Genomic DNA, 20,628 nt, shown 5'->3' with positions numbered 1-20,628 from the left:
TGACATTTTCACTGTTTGCCTTAATTTCATTTAATCTTTAATGGCTGATATTTTATATGTAAAAATAATCTTATAACTAAGTATATGTAATGTTGCAGATTCGAACGTGTTCTCGGTCCATGTGCTGACATCTTGAAGAGGAATATAACTCAGTACAACAGCTTCGTTTCGTTGTCCGTATAACTATACTAATCTCGCATCATCACAAACACACACACACCGCTCATTAAGTCCACGTGTTTATTTGTGCAGTCTTGTATTTCTTCCAGTATGACCACTCTCAGAATACATAATATATTTTGTGATACTGAACCTGAATTATCTACAAACGTATTATACAAATCAACTAGCGGTAGAACTCTTGTCGTTGGTTATAAAATCGTTGTGTAGTGTTGTTTATACATACAGAACAGCTGCAATATTGTTTTTCATATATATGTATCATGTGTATATTTGCGTTTGTAGTACAAACGACTATATTTATATGAACTGATGTTAGTACACTTACTGGTTAGGTGTGTAAATTGATGTAATTGTTTTATCTAAATTATTAATCGACTATTTAATTTGCGTTACAGTATTTATGTATCGTGTAATTCATCAATGTACAGTGCGCGGGTTCAGCTGACGTCCGTTGTTATATCACAATCTCGTGTATACTGATATGTACTGTGCCAAAACAAGCTGTTTTGTGTTCACGTTTTCATACAGCACGGTAGTGATGCATGCATTTTATAATAGACGATGCTGAATTCGCTGACGTATTATTTTACAATAATTATATATTCTTGTAATAATTAATTGGATGGATACTTTATAATTTTGTGTAAGTAAGTTTTAAATAAAAGTACTATCTTTAAAAATAAATAATTTTATTTTTATCATTAAAAAATAGACGGCATTTACCTATAAAAAAGAGCAAGGGAGCCTGCTCGTTAAAATTATAAAAAACGATAATTTCTTCCGCGCCTGACATGGTGATGATCGAGGTACTCAGGAGCAAAAGAAATTGTAATTAGCATCGAAGTTGTCTTCTTTTTTCTTAATCTGGTTCCCGTGTGCATAAGCTCTCACCATACAAACGTTCAAACATACATCCGCACACACAATCAATACAGAAATAATTTGTTAAAAATAAAAAAAAACATTTGCTTGACTAAACGTGTTAAATAGATAAAATTAAGTAAGACGACGTTATTCTGGGAGACGGCCGCTGAAGTTTCAGTTCCATTCCTGGGTTACGAATTTGATGAAAAATTGTCTCAACTGATGATTTGATGAAAAATTTTCTGCTTTTTCCTGGAACTGTTGAAAGATTTTATCTCACCAGAATAAAACTATTAAGTAGAGAAGGTCTCGGTGGTAGATTTCCACTTTTGGTCGGTCTTGATCCTATTCTTCACGTCTGAATATATTTTAGTCCCCGACAGCTTCTGCTTCTTTTTCATCAACACCGGAATAAAAATGTCGAGTTCGTAGATTAGATAATTATTTATCTTTGGTTCATATCCTATTATAGCTGTTAAAATCTGTGAATTTGATCTTGCTTGTCCTACAAGTAACTAAAGATCATTAGCTGGGTGATAATAGCTTCCGATTACCGGAATCTAGGAGCTCTTGCAGCAGTTTTCATCTTTACCAATTTATTGAGTGCCAAAAATTCAAGATGTATTGCAGATTGTGCCAAAATTTTGATATTCGTAGCCTATCGGAGCTCATTAAAATTTGTGAATCTTGCCTGATTACCGGAATCTAGGAACTCTTCTAATCAATTTATCATCTTAATATCAAGATCGATCTTGTCTTGTTCTAAAAACAATCATAGATCTTTATTTAAAGTGCTAAGCCTCAGATTATAGACTCGCTCGGATTGAATAAAATGTAGGGAAGCTCTTGTATATCTTCGTGTAATAGTCGACTGCCAGAATTGATTTTTTAAAGGTATTGTCTTGCCTCATGGTTATGGAGAATTTTAATTCTAAGTAGCTTTCGATGCTCGGTAGAAGATCGTGAAAAAGTTTACTGTTCCTCTATAATTCAATCAATTCTTCACTTTCAATCTAATTGAAACGTATCTAGTTTCTATAAGGATCTATCGACTATTTTAGTCAACGTCATGGATTCCTCTTCCTTGCCACAAAATTATTAAAACTTATAAAATAATTAAATTTAAAAAATAAAATCGTCATTGACGATGTTCAGTTTTAAAATCCGTGTCTCTTCAAACAATTTTCTAATAAAGCACTTTATAAAATCAACAGTTCCTTCTAGTATTTTTAAAATGTTCGTAGCGATCGCCCGTTTATATATACACTAAATTTTCATGAGGTTTAAGTTGTCCACGTTTTGCAATCACTCGATCGAAAACGATATCACTTTTCGGGTAACGGTATGAAACATTTCAGTCTCCGACCTCGAGGTGTTCATAAAACGACGAGTTAAGTCCTTCATATGTTCGCCAAAACAGCCATGCTCGTTTTGCAATCGACGTGCTGCCCGACGTTGTCGATGAACGTGAGACCGAAAGGAGTCAGGAACTCTAACGTCAGTTCCTCCGTCTCGAAAGCCATTTCTGATTTCAGAAACTCGACCGGAACTGACTGGCGGTAACTAAACATTTAAACAAAACCATTAAGACATTCACAAATAACAATAACATGCATGATTTATGGTTTAAATTACAATAAAAAAAATGAATGGCTGAAATAGGAGAAAGATTAGCAATATTCGATTATGTTTAAGGGATAAATTTAATTAACGATAATGTATGTGTATTTGAAAGACGTACGCTTTGATGATGCATCTTAAATAAGCTTTTCTTTCCCGTTCTATGAACCAGTCGACTAGGAAGCCGCTCATCATCGGAGCCGATTGATACAAATTGAAAAATCTGTGGAAGTTGCCAGTCGACCAAGCGCTCCTCATTTGTAACGCGTGTTTGACGCAATCATTATCTTTCTCTTCTTTAGAAAGACATTTTATGATTGTCGTTAAATCTGCAATTAATAATTATAATTAAGAAAAATAACGCAACCATCAAATATTAATTAAAAAATAAATCCTACCTAGAGTGTTTTTGGTAAAGATGTAATATAATATTCTATATGCTGTGAATTCCATTTTATTTCCAATATTAGGTACTTCAGCATATAACATTTTAAGTTGGGTCTGACATTGGTTAAATTCTTCATGATCACCTTTCTCTAAAGCTATTCTAGCGTGAGTTTCGTATACCTGTATCGTGAAGGCGTCTCTGATACCTTGAACCTGAAGTAAAATAAAATAATTACATTCCATCACATAAAGATTTCTATTAAGTCCTGTCGTAAAATTGAGCCGAAATAATCGTGTCATCGCCTCAAAAGAAAGGCTCTTTAACCCTTTGGATGCCGGGCATTTTTGGAAAAATGTTCCAGAACTGCCGGGACTTTTTATTAAATAATTAAAAAGTCAAAATGTGTATTTTAGTTTGTAAACATGCTGTCGCGGCGTGCGACGCTGTCTGCAGTGAACTTGACCTAATTAATGATGAATATGCGATTGTGTGTTATTTTAGTTCTTATTTGCGCTGTAATAAGAGTCATTATCGCATGACGTATTAAAAAATACGAGATCTGAGCGGCCGAACTCCAACCAGGAATCAATAACAATGGTATATAATATGTTATTTATTTTTATAATGTAAATAAAACTTTTCGTAAATTAATAAAATATAATATTTTTAAATAATGGTTTAAGTAAAAATACCCTACAGACTGTTGAATATATATATATATATACATATATATATATACATATATATATATATACATATATATATATATATATATATATATATATATATATATATATGTATATATATATATATACATATACATATACATATATACATATATATATACATATATATATATATATATATATATATATATATATATATATATATATATATATACATAATATATATATATATATATGTATATATATATATATATATATATATATATATATATATATATATATATATATATATACATAATATATATATATATATATATATATATATATATATATATATATATATATATATATATATATATATATATATATATACATAATATATATATATATATATATATATATACATAATATATATATATATATATATATATATATATATACATATATATATATATAAATATATATATATATATATATATACATATATATATATATATATATATATATATATATATATATATATATACATATATACATATATATATATATATACATATATACATATATACATATATATATATATATATATATATATATATATACATATATATATATATACATATATATATATATATACATATATACATATATATATATACATATATATATATATATACATATATACATATATATATATATATATATATATATATATATATATATATACATATATATATATATATATATATATATATATATATATATATATATATGTATATATATATATATATATATATACATATATATATATACATATATATATATACATATATATATATATACATATATATATATATATATACATATATATATATATATATATATATATATATATATATATATATATATATATATATATATATATATATATATGTGTGTGTGTATATGTATAAAAATAATGATTATAATATATTTATAACATATATTTGAAAAAAATGTTATAAACCCCTGAAGCAATTACCCTACAGACGGTTGAAAATGTATTGGATACTACGATTTCGGAGCCGTCGGATTCGGCAGTTCTCGCTAGTGTAGCGAAAGCCGATATATCGGATTTCGGTAGCCAAAGGGTTAAATAATATAAAAAAAAAAATCCTGTACTTTATGTGAGGCATGAATGTTGCTACATAAATAAATGTGTATATCTATGTCTTTATCACATTTAAAAAAAATTACCCATGAACGAGTGGAATGGAGATTTACGTCAGAATTAAGTTTATAAAAATTTACAAACCGTTAGATCTTGTCTTATAGACTTCAATTGATCGCAAGCATAATGGTAGTCCTGTTTGGCAACCCATCTGTCCTTCACGTTCTGCAAAGATTTTGTTAAAATGGACACCGTCCTCACTTCGCTGGCCTCTGGCGCTTTGGTCAGCCTCAAAAATGACTTCTCTAAATCTGTACAGGTCCCTACTATGTGAAAATCGGTCCAGTCAAAATCGCCATTGGTGTCTTCGACGATTTTGTTCTGGAAAGACACTTCTAACATAGTCCGTTTGGGCTTAAAATTTAGGTGCGGAGAGCTCACAACGCTCGACACGGAATTCGAAGATCCGTTGCTGAACCTGGCGGCTCGCTGCTGCAATTTGTCCGAGGACACAAACTCAGAGGCGAAATTTGCGTTCTTCTTCTTCTGCATCTTGTTCAGCTTGTTGGGTTTCGGTTTAGGAGAATCGGTGGAAAGCCTGTCGAATACTTTACCGTGATTTTTTATTTTCGGCGTGCTTTTGTTCATCTTGTATGAGTTTTCGTCGCTGCTGGAGCTCGAATCGGAACTGAAATGAAATATTAATAATCGTCAAAACAATTTACAATCAAACTGTAGAGACACATTGAATATTCGATTTCCTCGAAACTCAAATTCCTTCTTTCTATTGATTGTCTTGCATTTACATTGAGAAGCCAATACAAGTCTATAAGATTATAGCGATAACTCCAACTCTACCAGAAATACTTATATGTAGGAGTTTCTACTTTATTAATGTGTGTGATTTTAGAAATGTCCATTACACACGGTGTCTAGCCTGTGCGGGAATATGAAAATCGGAGTTAAACGCGGTCCCACAAATTGTATTTCTCAATTGTATTAGATGGGATAGAGACAATAAAAAAAACACCGAATGAATAGGCAAAACATATTCAAGTATCAAGTATCCTTGATTAATTGGGGTTGCTTTATCTTTCCAATAATTTGACACACTTTTATTACTATTTTGCCCCATATTTCTTAGAATTTATAAAACGCAATATGTTTTTATATGGAATGTGTTTTAAAAATAAAGATATCTATATTTCCTTATGTCCATTGTTTATTATTGGGTTCATTTCATTATTTAATTATTGTTTGCAGTTTTTAAGAAACGGTAAAAATAATATTCACAATTTTTTGGAACAATACAAAAAATACTCGTTATGTAATTTTGAAACATTAATTTTGCAAAAACTATAAATTTTTAAAAAAAATTTTATTTTTCCTATTGATATATAATTATTTACTATTATAATTTTCAATAAAAAAATATGATTTTTTTGGAACACTGCAAAAAAACACCCGCATTTTAAGTGGTTAAATAAACCTTTTTTGTCCTAGAAGTTTTACACCTGGACTAACAATTTAAAAAATATATTTCTACCAACTTCAGAGCAAAGCACTGTAGTAAACTTACTATTAGTAACATCAGTAATGGAATATATAGTAGAGGATTGTTAAGAGCTGTGTACTATTTCGTCAATATTTTTTCAATGTCTTTGAACACATTCATATTTGTATTATATAATAATGCTCTTTTCTTATAATAAATACAAATATTTTATTGCTTTTGTAAAAAAACAATAGTAGGAACACATTTAATAATGACTATAATAATTATATTTATTAAAAAATCGTTGAAATTCTGCGCAAAACTAAAAAAATCAAATACGTAAGTAGCAAAATTATAGAATGAATTTAGTGGTATTGTAGGTTAATCAAATTTATTCATTTAACAATCCAGGACTGACACCGATCCCCTAGAAATAAAAGTGGGAGGGGTGTCGCATGCAACGAAGAGAGAAATAAAGCATCCTAGTTTGTGTAACGGTACTTCGTCCAGACGACATGGGAATCTTATGAAGCATACGGTACAGTACGTTGAACTTTTTTTCTGATGTATCTACTCAAGTTTTATTACAATGATTAAGCTTCGCGTTAAGTTTAAAGAATAAACAAAATTACTGTAGTCATAGGTTGAACCCTCTCATTCTTTTTCGTCATTTTACTGTAAAGTAAGGGGCATTTCCCAAATCATTTTCTGTAATAGTTCTAGTGAATTATATATTTCTATTGCTTAATTCATTTGTCGGAGGCAAATTTGTGAAAAAATTGTCTATGAACAAGTGGTAATTTTCTCCCATTCCAAGTTCAAAAAGTTTGTCAGTATAGGTTTAACAACATTGGCACCGAGACCTAATTCAGAGTATCTGACATTCAGGATTGTACTTGCACTCTGGTATGATTTAAACCAAATAATATATATACTCACCTGAAGTTATCTAATTGGTTTGCCTCGAATATCGTTAAAATCTGTCTCTTGATTAAGCCTAGCAATCAAATTATTACAGAATCTGGTGAGTTTTCCACGAATTTCGTATTGTACCATATAGGGTACACCATATTTCAAAGTGAAAAAAAGATACACAAATATTTAAAAAAATACCAGTAATATTAAACTAGCATCATGACCAGAGTATTATTTATAATTATATAATTACGAAACGAATATTTTTTTTATCTTTCTGATGACATAGAAAAAGAACAATGAACCACTGTTTTAGTTGTGTTTGTACTGTTTTAGTTGTGAGTGAATACAAACATTTAATTTTCATTTAACACTTTTGATAAATGCTAATTGATTTTAAGAAATACTTTTCATGAGTCGATTATAAAATGCAGAATTCCCTATAAATATTTGAGTAATAAAAGTTACCTTCGGCGTCGACGATGAGGACTGCGCGATCTCGGTCGCTCTGGAGACGTTCCGCGTCCCACGTGCGCTCCCAGCCGGCGCGAAATAGAATCGGACAGTCCGCGGCCTCTCCCGGCGCCCGCCTGCTGCTGTTTACCGAATTTGTTTTGATATTTGGCCAAAGGTCCCTGAACGGGCATGGGAAGTTTGACTACGGGCTTCACGACTACGTCGTTCCTTTCGCTGTAAACGCTCGGGACGGGCTCGTCGTCCCAATTCTTAATCCAAAGCTCGTCTCGGCTAGCCGCCGCGGTTATGCGTCCCTTGAGGCATATCTCGATCTGGTCTCGATCGAAGTCGGTGCGACATTTGCTGTAGCAGCGCATCACGTATTTGTTGAGGCTCTCGGGCCAGGCGCCGGTGGGGTTGGCGAACATGTTGGGGATCGGAGGAGGTTGGGTCGATATCTGAGGGGCCGGTGGAGCCGGAGGTATTGATATTTGAGGCGGTGGCGGGGGTGCCGTTCTGGGGGCCGACGGAGGCAGAGGAGGCGTCGGCGTCGGCGGGGGCGGGGGAGGCGGCGGGGCGCTCGGCGGGGGCCCGGGCGGCAGCGGCGGCGCCTCGGCTGGCAGCGGAGGCAAGTGTTGTTGCTGCTGTTGAGCGTTGGCCTTGTTCTTCTTGCGCTTCTTCTTGGCGCCGCCGCTGTTTCCCGCGCTGTTCAGAGGGTTGTTGAGCTGGTGGGGGGGCGCAGCCCTGCGAGGCGCGTTGAGCGAGAAGCGCACGGGCGCGGGCCCCGGCGGCAGCGGCGGACAGTCGCCGAGCAGACCGCGGGGCCTCGGCGGCGGTGGAGTCGCCGGGTGACCCGGCTGACCCGGGGGCGCCGGCTGGGCGCGCGGCTGAAACGCGTGGCTACGGTAGTAATAGTCGTAGTAAGGCGACGGGTAGCCGTAGTTGTACATGTTGTACCAGTCGGGCGGGTAGGCGTACTGGGGCGCTCCCATCGCGGGGTTCTGGGGGGGCGGAGGCGCTGCGGCTCCGCCTTCTTCGTGCATTTCGACAACAGACGTCGCGCTTTATGTTGCCAACGCGCGCAAGACTGACTACTAAAAATGGTGTTGCCGCACCGAAAACTAACTGCGCATCTCGCTAGCTCATTTCTTAAATTTAATATTGCGCATTTTAAATCAATTAAAAAATATAACAAAACACCTGATTCAAATGCATTGTACTATCATTTTATATGTTACTTCACACTCGCTCGCCCTCACTCTTTCGTATGCTCGTCTCTATCTGTCGTCAGTTATGGCCTTGTGTCTCAAGCTCTGAGTGATACTGTAAGAACTATCAAGTTTCTATATAAATAATATCAACACTTATTTTTTTATTTTTATTTATATGTCATGTTTAACAACGGGAACAAAAACAAATTTAAAAGGAAAGTTATTTCATTTAGAAGAAAAAATCAATATTTTAGATCGACTAAAACATGTAAATACCTATATTTTTTATGCTTTCAGGAGAATTTAATCTACAAAACTATTGTAAATTATATACCGATCGCCCGTATTTGAATGATTGATTCACCCGGGATATAAAGTAATTTAAATATTTTAGCACTCACTGATTATATTTTTTATATCTACTTTTAGATAGCAACATTTTTATAAAGCTATTGGGATCACGAAGTATTTAAAAACTTTTAATGTTTTAGTAATTATTATTGATTGATGTTTAATAAATGTACACAAATATTATAAAAATAGCAAATACACAAATTTGCAAAAAAATGCGCATGTAACTTTAACAACAATTACCTGATTTAGACCGATTTAAATTGGTCGTTTGCGGACTAAAAATATTTCGTCACCGAATAAAAACAAAAGCCGTGCATTTGCATGCATTTTCAGAAATATGTAGGCACATGCGCGTGTGAACATTCGATATTCAGAGGAAATATTCAATCAAACTATTTGAGCTTCTCGGAAACGTGATGCATTTAATAAAATAGCGAACGCTTTTTTTCTACGAAAAGTACTTTTTGTCACTCACTGCTTAGGCTCATGCAAGCCTTGAATGTAACCTCTTACAATTACAATCTACAGCTTCCTCCTCGTACTACTGATTATTTTTAAGAGTTTACTTAGTGTATTCTTCGAGTATGCATTATCGTCATCATCATAGCTTTTTCCCCCAGGAATAAAAGAATTTTTAAACAAATTGTATACATATATTAGTTTTGCTTAGAAATTGTATTTAAACTGCTCAAAAATGATCGAGTTACGCCCAAAGCAAGAATAAAAAATAAGTAAATTGAAAATGGCCGCATTAGCTGTCAAGTGATCTCAGATGTATCGAATAATCTCATTTTTACCCGCTCCCGGCTGAATACTCATTCGAATCGCCTTCAAAATGTCATTTCCTTTTCCCAACAACATTCATAACCCTTCGTTACCGCCGCCTCCTATGAGTGAGTTGTACCGATTGATCGATTACTTCTTCGTAGCGTTGTGATTATGCTTACGAACTGTTAAATTATTTTTAGTGACGGGCATACCGATGATAGGAAGCCAGGGTTTCGAAGGCGTGCATCAAAATTTCAACATGGGTCACAATATGATAATGCCGGGCATGAACGACGCTCCGTTAGAGTTCAACATGAATAAAAACATACCGACTGTCGCGTCGGACGGCAACGGATCGAACGACGAATCTCAGCAGCGAAGGTCGAGTGACGGGTTCGATCAATCCGGGGACGGCGGACCTCAGAATGACAATCGGGGCAATAATAAAAAAAGGTTGCACGACCGAGACAACAGGAGAAGAGATAGAAAAGATCACGAAGACAAAGAGAGAAGGGAGCGCCACGACAGGAACAGAATAATATATAAGGGGAACAGAATCCAGGACAATCAAGAGCGTAACAATTTGGGCATGAAGCTGAACGATAATCGCTTACCCGAGGATATAATTCCGGATAATAATTTACCGCCGAACGGGATGGGTCCTCAACCAGGTAAATATTCTCATTCCATTAATACATCCCATTTTTGTGTTATTAATGTTTGTCGAATAAATATAATAATTCTACTTAAAAAGTAAAATTAGTTACTAACTTCACAGTATGATTGATGTATTGGAAATTCGAACCTTTATGTTGTCAACTTTCGTCAATAATATTGCTTGATATCATTATTTTGCAAGTGTATGATTTTACATTTCAAATTTATAATAAAATAATCCGTGACTTATTGAACCTAAATGTTCTTGTGGGAATATTCTTATCTTAGTCTTAAACGGTTTAGCAAAAACCTCATAAAAAAAGGTTAATTTGATTTAGAAGAATATCTTAAGACTTTTCATTGATATAATACTTTGGATGATCCAACTTCAGTTTTCGAACTTTATGTGTGCGTTGTATATTTTCCTCCAACACAGGCACGTGAAGTGAGTGATGTATTTTTTACACTTTAATGTCGAACAGTGATTTTTTAAATAGAAAAAACATACTAATTTTAAGTGATTTCAATATTCCGTCCACCCCACGGAGTATTTACGTACAGAGATTGACTTCACCTGCTCATTATTTAATTTGTCAGATATTAATTGTGCCAATAATGCTTATAACTGTAAACTCAATTTAATTTTAACGAAAGTGTATGCTAATTGCGATGATGTTATAAGTAGCAATTATATCCTCGTTAAAGAGGATGATAATGATCCATCGCTCGCAATTGGCATTAGGTTCAAACAGCTAAAATGAAAAAGTACAAAAGATTACACTGCATGGATGTAAATTCAGGGACTTGGATTTTGGCATAAAAAAATAAGAAGAGCCCAAAAGTTTTTGGCTACACTTTCACTTGCAGCAGTGATATTCTCGGCTGAACGAAAAGCTGAAATTGACCATAATCCTGTAAATATAGATACACGGTTCGTACAGAATTGTTATTTCTGTAGAACAATTAAATAATTTTACCACGTTGAGCAGTGGTTAAGTGATCCATTTCGTAAATGTATTGTTGCAAACCAGCATTTGACACTTTAAACACACTTGATTATCGATAGCTGTCTGATTTACAGTGCTGTCAACATAGGAAACTCAAATTAGATCACATGGTTATATCGTCAGTCTCCAGAGTTATTATAAATAATTTCTTTTTTTTAGGAATGATGTATGGCGGTATGGGAATGGGCGGAATGTACGGCGGCGGAATGCTGGGAGCGCCTATGGGAATGGTAGGCGGAATGGGCGGAATGATGATGGACCCGTCCATGATGACCATGGGCCAGTACACAATGATGCCTTCGCAGATGGACAATTCCAATTTATCGGACTCGAATCAAATGAACAATATGCAAATGAATCCCAACGGCATGCCGATCGGTTCTTCGAATCCTATGCCTATCGTCGGCGAAGGTATTCCCTTACCAGGCACCGATATGTCTATCAACATGGCAAATCCTATGTCCGGATTGATCGGAATCAACGGATTACCGGTCGGAGCCGTCAAAGAGACTATTCAGTTAAAATCCTGTACTCTATTACCACCTTACCCGAGTGCAGCTCCTCCGACCACGCGAGAACGTCCTCCAGGTTGTCGCACTGTATTTGTCGGAGGGCTACCTGAAAACATAACGGAGGAAATTCTCAACGAAATATTCGAGAGATGTGGACAGATCACTTCGCTCAGGTTGTCGAAGAAAAACTTTTGTCATATCCGATTCGTATACGAGCATTCCGTGGACGGAGCTGTTTACTTATCTGGTTATAGAATTAGGATTGATAATAAAACTGACACTGCTAATTGTGCTAGATTGCATGTCGATTACGCTCAAGCTAGAGATGATAAACACGAATGGGAATGCAAGCAGAGGGCTCTGCAGAGGGCCGCTAGACATTTAGAGAGACAGGTTACGATGCATCACCCGCCTTCGCCTCCGCCTATTCATCATTATTCCGACCACGAAGCTGCCACTATTTGCGAAAAGATTAAACAAGACGAAAACTTCAATCAAGCTGTTCAAGTATGTGTATTCCATTCTACTTAATTATCATTCTATTAATTATCCATTCAACTTAATTATCTCACATAAAATTTACACTAGCGACTATCCAGCATCCACCAGAATTAAGATTTAATACAAATAAATCTGTAATAAATTTGATAGAGCCATACTTTTATATTACCATACTACATAGATCGGAAGGCAGCTTCAGAAATATTACACAAATATGTTCTTACCTGCGATGAAATTTAGTATAATATACATTTATATCGGTGGGATGAAGTTAAACGTGACAACTGGGCAAAATTCAATTTATATCAGAGGGTTGCATGATTGATAGGGGTAAGAGGGAGCCAAGTTTTTATTTTAGGCAGGGTCCTTAAGATAAACTATGCAAAATTTATTTTAGATCATTTGAAAGATTATATAGGAAATAACGTCAATTTTTTTAATTACATTATCAGGTGGTGATAACTTGGCTGGAACGAGGAGATTGCAACAAGAAAAACGTAAACGTCTTCTATTCCATGATTCAAAGCACAAACTCTCATGTGAGGCGGCTACTGAATGAGAAAACACAATACGACGAAGAAATCCAGCGGGCAAAGGACGAAGCAAAGCAAAAAATGCAAGGAATCTTGAGTCAATGTGAGTAATATTTCCTTTTAACATCCATATTAAATTTTCTCAGGGTATTCTTCAACAAAATTTGATCGTTAACTTACAAAAAAAATACTTTGAATTTAATCTTAAGTTTGTCTTAATCCGTGTCTTCGTCTTATAGAAAGAAAGATAAGTAAAAATTAAGATCATCAATCAAAATTGATCGGTGCGCCTAAAATTTGCGTTACGTTGTGTCTTTCATGTTTGTGTGAGATTAGAGCATTTACCGTATTTAGCCAAAGTTAGTTTTATGATATGCGTTAGATATAAATTCCACGCAAACATGCGAGATTTTTAGCTTTGGAAATTGTACTCAGTCCGAATCGGGTGATTATCGCGCTCGCTTGGTAAGTAAACTTAGGAATGTAAATGGAAAGTAAGCAAAGTCAGTCTCCGAAATGGATGATGAGGAGTCGACGATGTTGTTTCAGGGTAGATAAAAACGATATGGTAATGTCATGGAACTCGTGAATGTATAGACGTTTCCATATTAAATGCATATATAAGTCAATATAGTAATTTATTGAAACATTGACTACCTCATTTTTGCATTAAGACATTGGTAAAGGTGTCGAAAACAATGGGAAATGATGAAATTAAAAAACTGCTATGTGCTTAATGCATGCTGAGTGTTTTTATTTTTATTGAATCTATATATCTATAATGTTGTCCTTTCATTCTTTCCTGATTACATAAAAAAACGTGTTACAATAAAAACCACGAGGGCCTTAGAAGCAAAGTCAGCAATGTCTGTAGTCGTTTTATCTCTTCTGGAGTTGCCTAATAAGATAATAAAATTATCAAATGGGTATATTTTGAAATACTAAAAAGTTTTTTCTCCTATTTTTATCCTTAGAATGTCAAAAATTTATGCTTCGAATTATTTTGTATTAACCATCTTATCTCTGGGATTTTTATTCTTAGTGTACCAAAAAAGACAGGTTTTTTAGCCCACTTTTTGTAAGTGTATATATATATTATTTGAATTTATTTCATCACAAAAGACAAATACTAAATATTTTTAATTGTTTTTTTATTATCAATGTTTAGGGGTGATGAACACCCAGCCACAATGAATTCTCAATGCATTAATATCATGCTAGTTGAAAAATTAACAGAGACTACATAAAAATTGTATGTTAATCGAAAGTTTCTACAATAAATTCATTTTCCATAGAAAATAAAATTGATTCATAATATATATTTAAAATTAAAAGTATAATATTTATCAAATCATTAATATCTATAAACTGCTCGATATTGTTGTATCTAATTAAAACAAACGTTTAGAATCTGCTCAATCTAATATGACACACGAGAATAATGTTGTATTTATGAATTCTGTCAGTATGCTATTTTCTGCTTTTAATATATTATATGTAGACATCTAAGAACAAAAATAATTAATTGGTTTAAAGCTGTTTTTAGCATTCGTATTATTTCACTCATGGTTAAAATCATGCTTTTATTTATATTTTATGTATAAATGAATGAGCGTTCATTGAGTCAACCGTCAGACAAAATTTGGAATCAAAAATATGCTATTTTTACATTAAACTAAAAAAAATAATATGTATTACTGACTTTACTTCTGAAGGTTTTCAAATATACTTATGGATATGTTACAAAATGGTGATGGTCGACACTATGTAAATGTTATGTAACAAGGAATTTTCTTCAAGATCTAAGATGCAGCAACAAGGATATTTGCAGGACTCTTTTTTAATAATGTTTTTATAACAGATTGATTGTTGTGTAGAGTTTTAATGATACAATTACAGTTATCTATACGCAATAATATAATTACTATATTTTAATGATTTAGTATGTATGTCTTGTGTATAATCTTAACATCAACATTTTACGAACAATGATCATTATTTTTGTTAGTCAATTTAATTAATGCATGATAATGTCGATGTAAAGGTTTATCACTATGAATTGAAAAAAATATGCGGGGCCTCCTTAAGAATTTAGTCTGAAGCGATATGCCGTCTCGGAGAAGTGCAGCTGCCTGTTACGCGAAAATCTGTCATAAGTATATGCTGTAATTTTTTGAACTCTGTTACGGTGCCGGTGCAGTCTCGCAGGTGGAGAAAGTATTCGCCGCCGCTTCGCACAAGAAGGTCTGGGACCATTTCACCAAAGCGCAACGCAAAAACATTGACATGTGGAAGAAGCAATCTTCGGTAAGTTGTCATTCATCAGGTAAATGCAATAAACTTACGTTCTTTTAATGTAAGTTGTTTATGCGTATTCATCTCGAGGTATGAATTTGTTTAGAGAGAGATAATTGATTGTAACTTAAAGTGGCAATGTGCTCGATATAATAATGACAGCTTAAAACACTGTTGTTAAATAAATTGTAAAGGATATAAACTAAATGTGTATAATATGTTGTAATATACACTACTGTTTGGCGTAAAACTAAAATAACATTAATTTGGTAAGTTCACATGTTCCCAAAAATTATTGAACATTTTTGAGTTTTTAATCAATTAAAAGAAGGTAAGTTGATAAACGTTATTTCTTAATGCTCACATGATCAAATTTATGTGTTTTTATGAAGTATTTGAATATTTTACAGTATTTATATATATAATTGAAATGTGCAAAATAACACCTAATATTAAAATACAACTCTTACTTAAATGACTTAGATCGTTAACAATATTATATGTACACAATGGACTAAAAATGCAGTAATAAATATATACAAGAAAATTTACTGTATTTTTAGCCCTCTATATCTGCAATTATTTTAGTTTCGCATGTTATATGTTGTTTGTAATTAACTCACAATTTTGAATCTATAACACAATTCAAAAAGATATAAGATACACATAATACAAATTATTGTTTTATCGTTTAGTTTAGGTGTTAATTAATGGTAAAAATATATGAATATTTGAAATGATTGAATGGTTTACTAATATTTTTACGTGCCTTGAATGTATGTAATTTGAGTAGTGGATGTACTAGGTGTACTAATGAGTAAGGTTTTTTTCTTATTTTTTATTGCTTAATTATTTTATTATAATGAAATCACAGGTTCTACTTATTAATGTTTTAATTTTAATTAAAGTTCATATATGGATCATTTTGATGAGCTGTTTTATCGCTTCTGCTTAATGTTTTTCTCCTGCAGTGTTTGCATGACTTCTAATTTTCGTGACTCTCCAGAGCGCAACTGATCACTGACATTGAAATTACCGTTTTTGAGATATTTTGCCAAAAAATTAACAAATCGACTTGCACTTTAAATGCGTAACAAATGTAGTTTCAAATATTGTATTATGTTGAATGAAATAAGAAAAGACCAAAACCTATTTTTTGTACACCTAATATCATTTGAGTCTATTTTAAGTATCTCTAAAGGATTCTACTGTTGTTAAGATTATTATTAAATCAAACTTGTGTTTAATTGTAAATATATATAAAATATTGTCTAGCCGTTTATTATGTAATATTTTAGATGTATTATGAACTTAAGTAGTTAATTTTGGAATGAGCAAACTATTTTACTGTAATTATGAAGCTATGTATGATAAAAATTACATTCTCGGCAATCTAGAAGTGTGACTCATAATTTTCTTAACACCATGCCTTTCGGCCATTTATCATTTTAGTATAAATTGTTCATTACAAAATAATTTTCTACATATTAATGCGTCGAAATAATATACATAGATCTTCAAAATAAAAGCATTCGTTTAGATTAATTTTTCTGCACATGTATTAAATTATAAGTCTTTGAATAAAACGGTTGGCTTCAGAAAATAATTCAGTCTCAACTATGAAACAGTAGGGTCCTTAAGATGTATATTTGTGGCTCTCACACTTGCTAGATTATTAATATTTTTAATTATATGTTTATGAAATTGTTTAAATATCAAAACTACGAATTTAAGAAAACGTCTTCACAGTGCAGTGAGTTGTTCTGCTACTGAGATCTAAATTGCTTTGTTTAACGTCCCGTTTTGCCAAATGTCATAATATTCATAAATACTAACACAATGAACATTATTCTGTGTACTTATAATTGATTCAATTTGGAAAAAGCGGCAATTTACTGTGATAAGTAAGTATTATGAGCAAATATGTGTTAAGCTATCCAAAGACAGAGTTCTTCCTCCATACGAACGATGAGATGGTAACGTTACTAGTGATATAAGTAAGCTGACACTTAACCAACGTTTAATATATATATTATATAAATAGTAAACATGTTATTCCTTAACTTTTTGCATTTGTACAAAAAAATATTGCTTTTATATAACGAAAATCAATTAAATTTTAGATTAGATCTTTTACCGGCATGGAAATTTTTAAGTGGTCTATTTAGATGCTTAGTTGTGATTAATGGTATTAATGGATAATTGTATGTTGTAGGAGATTCGTAGCGTACAATTGGAAGATTTTCTACAAGAGTCGTGCGGCGGAGAAGAAATGGACTGCAGCGACACGGACGACATGGAAGGAGCTATGATGAGGAAAAGATCCAAGATGGATTGTGATAGTCTAAAGGTACAATTCATAGTTATAGTCGAGAGATTTTTTATTATAGATCTATGATTTATGTGACATATATTTTAAGGAGGAGAACGATAATCTCAGATGTCAATTGGAGGCATATAAAAATGAAGTACATATTTTAAGATCAGAATCACACTGCGAATTAGAAATCAAAAATCAAGAAATTAAAGATCTTCAAGAGCAGCTGGCTGAGTTAGAAGTGCAGCTCACTCAAGCGAAAAGGGCTCAAGCTTCAGAGTCAGTTAAATTGTTAGCAATGGAGGCAAAGCTTAACGCCAAAGAAAAATTAGGTACTCCGGAAAAGTTTGACATGAACAAAATTAAAGATGATAAAGATTGCTTACCCGTTGTGGAGCAAAATGAAAAGGTGTGTTTTCATGCTCTATGACAAAATTATATTATTCTATGATCGTTCATTTAATTTTAGGTGGAATCCAAAGATATTGTGAAAGTTCAGGCCAACTTTACGGATAAAGAAGCTAAATTGATTGGAATCATATCAACATTTTTACATGTTCATCCGTTTGGGGCGAGCACTGATTATGTTTGGTCTTATGTACAAAAAATGGAGCCGCAACTCACTCCGAATCAAGTAGAAGATCTTCTTCGTAAATTTCCAACTGTGTTCATTCAGGAGATGTCTGGTGTTGGCGCCAACATTGAAAGAAAGTGGGTCTTCAATGGATTTAATCCATCCAGTTGAATGAAATAGCGTTTTTTTTTTAATAGTCAGATAGTACATTTAATCAAAAAATAAGCAAATAATATTGATTGAGTAATAAAAAAAATTCTAATCGCATTTTTAAATTTATCATATATAGTTAATATATCGTTTTTTGTGTTTTTTTTGACACAATGTAGTACATATATTTAAATTTACACTGATTTTTGCTAGGGGAAAATAATCCGATTTATGTGTATAATTATAAAAAAAAACATGCCGACTGCTTTAAAGCTAATAAAACATTAGATTAGTACTAGACAAGTACAACTACAAAAAAATCTATTTTAAAATATATGCACTTATATATACAAAAAAGTGTGGGACAAATTTTTTACTGACTACAGTACTCTATAGTACATATTGCATTGATTTAAAGTTGAGCTTTGGCTTTGAATATATATAAAATATATAATATTATTTAATATGGGTGCAATTTTATAGGGAATTATTTTAAAAGGTATGTGCATTTAAATAAATACTTTGCTCAATAAAACGAATTGTTTGTGCGTTTATATAGGGTAAAACTTTGGATTTTTTTCCGAAGAGGATTTGCTGCAGAGTTATTCATGGGGTGTTCACTGTTCTGACCAAAGCTCACTCGCACTTAATCTGTCCAATAGTAATGCACAAACAATTCTTTTATAGAACAATAATTTTATATATTGCTCATTTAAATTGTCCTCATTAAATATGTATGTACATATATTAACTTCATTATAGTAACCAATTTACTGTTTTCATTAAATACAATATTTTTTTTCATGCACTATAATCAATTGAGATCTTAAATTATTTGTTTTTCTTATAAAATATAACAATACTCGAGCAATTCATGAATATTTAAGTATTAGGTTAACGCTACTTAATTTACAAAACTTTCATCTAATTTATAGTACTTTAATGTACTCAGTTGAATATTCAACGTGTACGATCCTAGTCAATTATAAAAAAAAGTACAAAAGTATTGTAAAATCATGAGTTATATTGGAAATTTTTTATAGAAACTGCTTACTGATGCGGTATTTTAGATCGGCACGAAAATTTACATTATTTATATAAATCGGATTATTTACTTTTTTTTTGTAAGTTCAAGTTTGTAGCAGTGTTTTATTATGTACAAAGTGATTTGCAATTTTGTAATAAAATTTTGGACCATTAATTGTTTTTTAATATTGATAGGTTTAATATAAGTGTTGTGATCAAATTACTACAAGTGGTAGTAAAAACATATTTATCATATTTTTATGTATTGTGATTTTTTTATGGGTTTTGTATAATATTATATGTATGCAATAATCTATACAAAATGAAAATGTTCTTTTATTTATTAAAATATGTGTAGATTCTTGGAGCATAAACATCTAGAATCATTAGATTTATTTTGTATTTTTAAAAGTAAATTCTGTTATAGACATATATTTTTTTCCTCTTCTTTGCATTCCTTTCCTATTTGCATAATTTTAAAGTTTATTCACTAAAATGTATACCATATCGTTATGAACATCTTTTTCTTCGGAGAACAATTTGAATTATTTAATATATTATTGCACATACCTAAAACAAATGTAATTAACTGTGTTTTGTGTGGCTGTATAAATTGGCCATTCAACACAAAGATACAGAATTACTTAAAATAACCATCACACTAGCAACATGCACCAAAGAAGAGCAGCGTGGTACTGAAGAGGTGAAAATCATTGACAAAGGAAATTTAGTATGGTGATGCATGCTGCTATTCCTGCATGTGTGGTAGTGGACTGGAAACTTCAAAAATGGCACGAGTTATGTACAACCGAGTAGTGAAATTAGTTCATTATAGCAGTTAAAGGCACCGTGAAAGAACATCGCTATACAATAATAAAAATCTTTTGGCTTCGTCATGCATTTTCTTAGCACTAGAAAACATGCATAGAATTCCATGGAGACAACTTGAAAAAAACAATGTTATTT

General features: G+C 32.4%; 3 protein-coding genes across 6 annotated transcripts in view; 2 read left to right on the top strand and 1 right to left on the bottom strand.

The window, feature by feature from the left end:
- Positions 1 to 867, top strand: part of Pka-R1 (protein kinase, cAMP-dependent, regulatory subunit type 1) — an 83,292-nt gene extending 82,425 nt beyond the window's left edge. For all 3 annotated transcript variants that reach the window (XM_088204738.1, XM_088204739.1, XM_088204740.1), the window contains one exon: positions 99 to 867. In XM_088204738.1, coding sequence (XP_088060864.1) covers positions 99 to 183 — 85 coding nt within the window. In that variant the 3' untranslated portion in view covers positions 184 to 867. The remainder of the gene's footprint in view (positions 1 to 98) is intronic.
- Positions 856 to 8,846, bottom strand: LOC148226211 (leukocyte receptor cluster member 8). The gene is made up of 5 exons (XM_088204735.1): positions 7,770 to 8,846; positions 5,036 to 5,579; positions 3,066 to 3,267; positions 2,789 to 2,996; positions 856 to 2,610 (listed from the first exon to the last, which is right to left on the bottom strand). Exons 1-5 carry the CDS (start codon positions 8,798 to 8,800, stop codon positions 2,448 to 2,450), a joined length of 2,148 nt encoding a protein of 715 aa, XP_088060861.1. The 5' UTR covers positions 8,801 to 8,846; the 3' UTR covers positions 856 to 2,447.
- A 1,205-nt stretch (positions 8,847 to 10,051) lies between these two features.
- On the top strand, positions 10,052 to 19,991 carry LOC148226210 (ecto-NOX disulfide-thiol exchanger 2). 2 transcript variants are annotated; one of them, XM_088203258.1, is made up of 8 exons: positions 10,052 to 10,215; positions 10,291 to 10,761; positions 11,914 to 12,773; positions 13,220 to 13,403; positions 15,501 to 15,607; positions 17,811 to 17,945; positions 18,016 to 18,321; positions 18,382 to 19,991. In XM_088203258.1, the coding sequence occupies exons 1-8, from the start codon at positions 10,158 to 10,160 to the stop codon at positions 18,655 to 18,657; spliced, it is 2,397 nt and encodes a 798-aa protein (XP_088059384.1). In that variant the 5' UTR covers positions 10,052 to 10,157; the 3' UTR covers positions 18,658 to 19,991. The 2 variants fall into 2 exon arrangements, 1 of the variants encoding a protein (XP_088059384.1); XR_015812191.1 differs by lacking the exons at positions 15,501 to 15,607; positions 18,382 to 19,991 and having other exon boundaries at positions 18,016 to 18,240.
- Positions 19,992 to 20,628: the final 637 nt, after the last annotated feature.

This window comes from Plectrocnemia conspersa, unplaced genomic scaffold (assembly GCF_051122295.1).
Source record: "Plectrocnemia conspersa isolate PC_06_02 unplaced genomic scaffold, ASM5112229v1 ptg000014l, whole genome shotgun sequence".
Lineage (NCBI taxonomy): Eukaryota > Metazoa > Arthropoda > Insecta > Trichoptera > Polycentropodidae > Plectrocnemia > Plectrocnemia conspersa.
The sequence above is the reverse complement of the archived record's forward strand: the minus strand, read 5'-3'. Positions and strand labels throughout refer to the sequence as shown.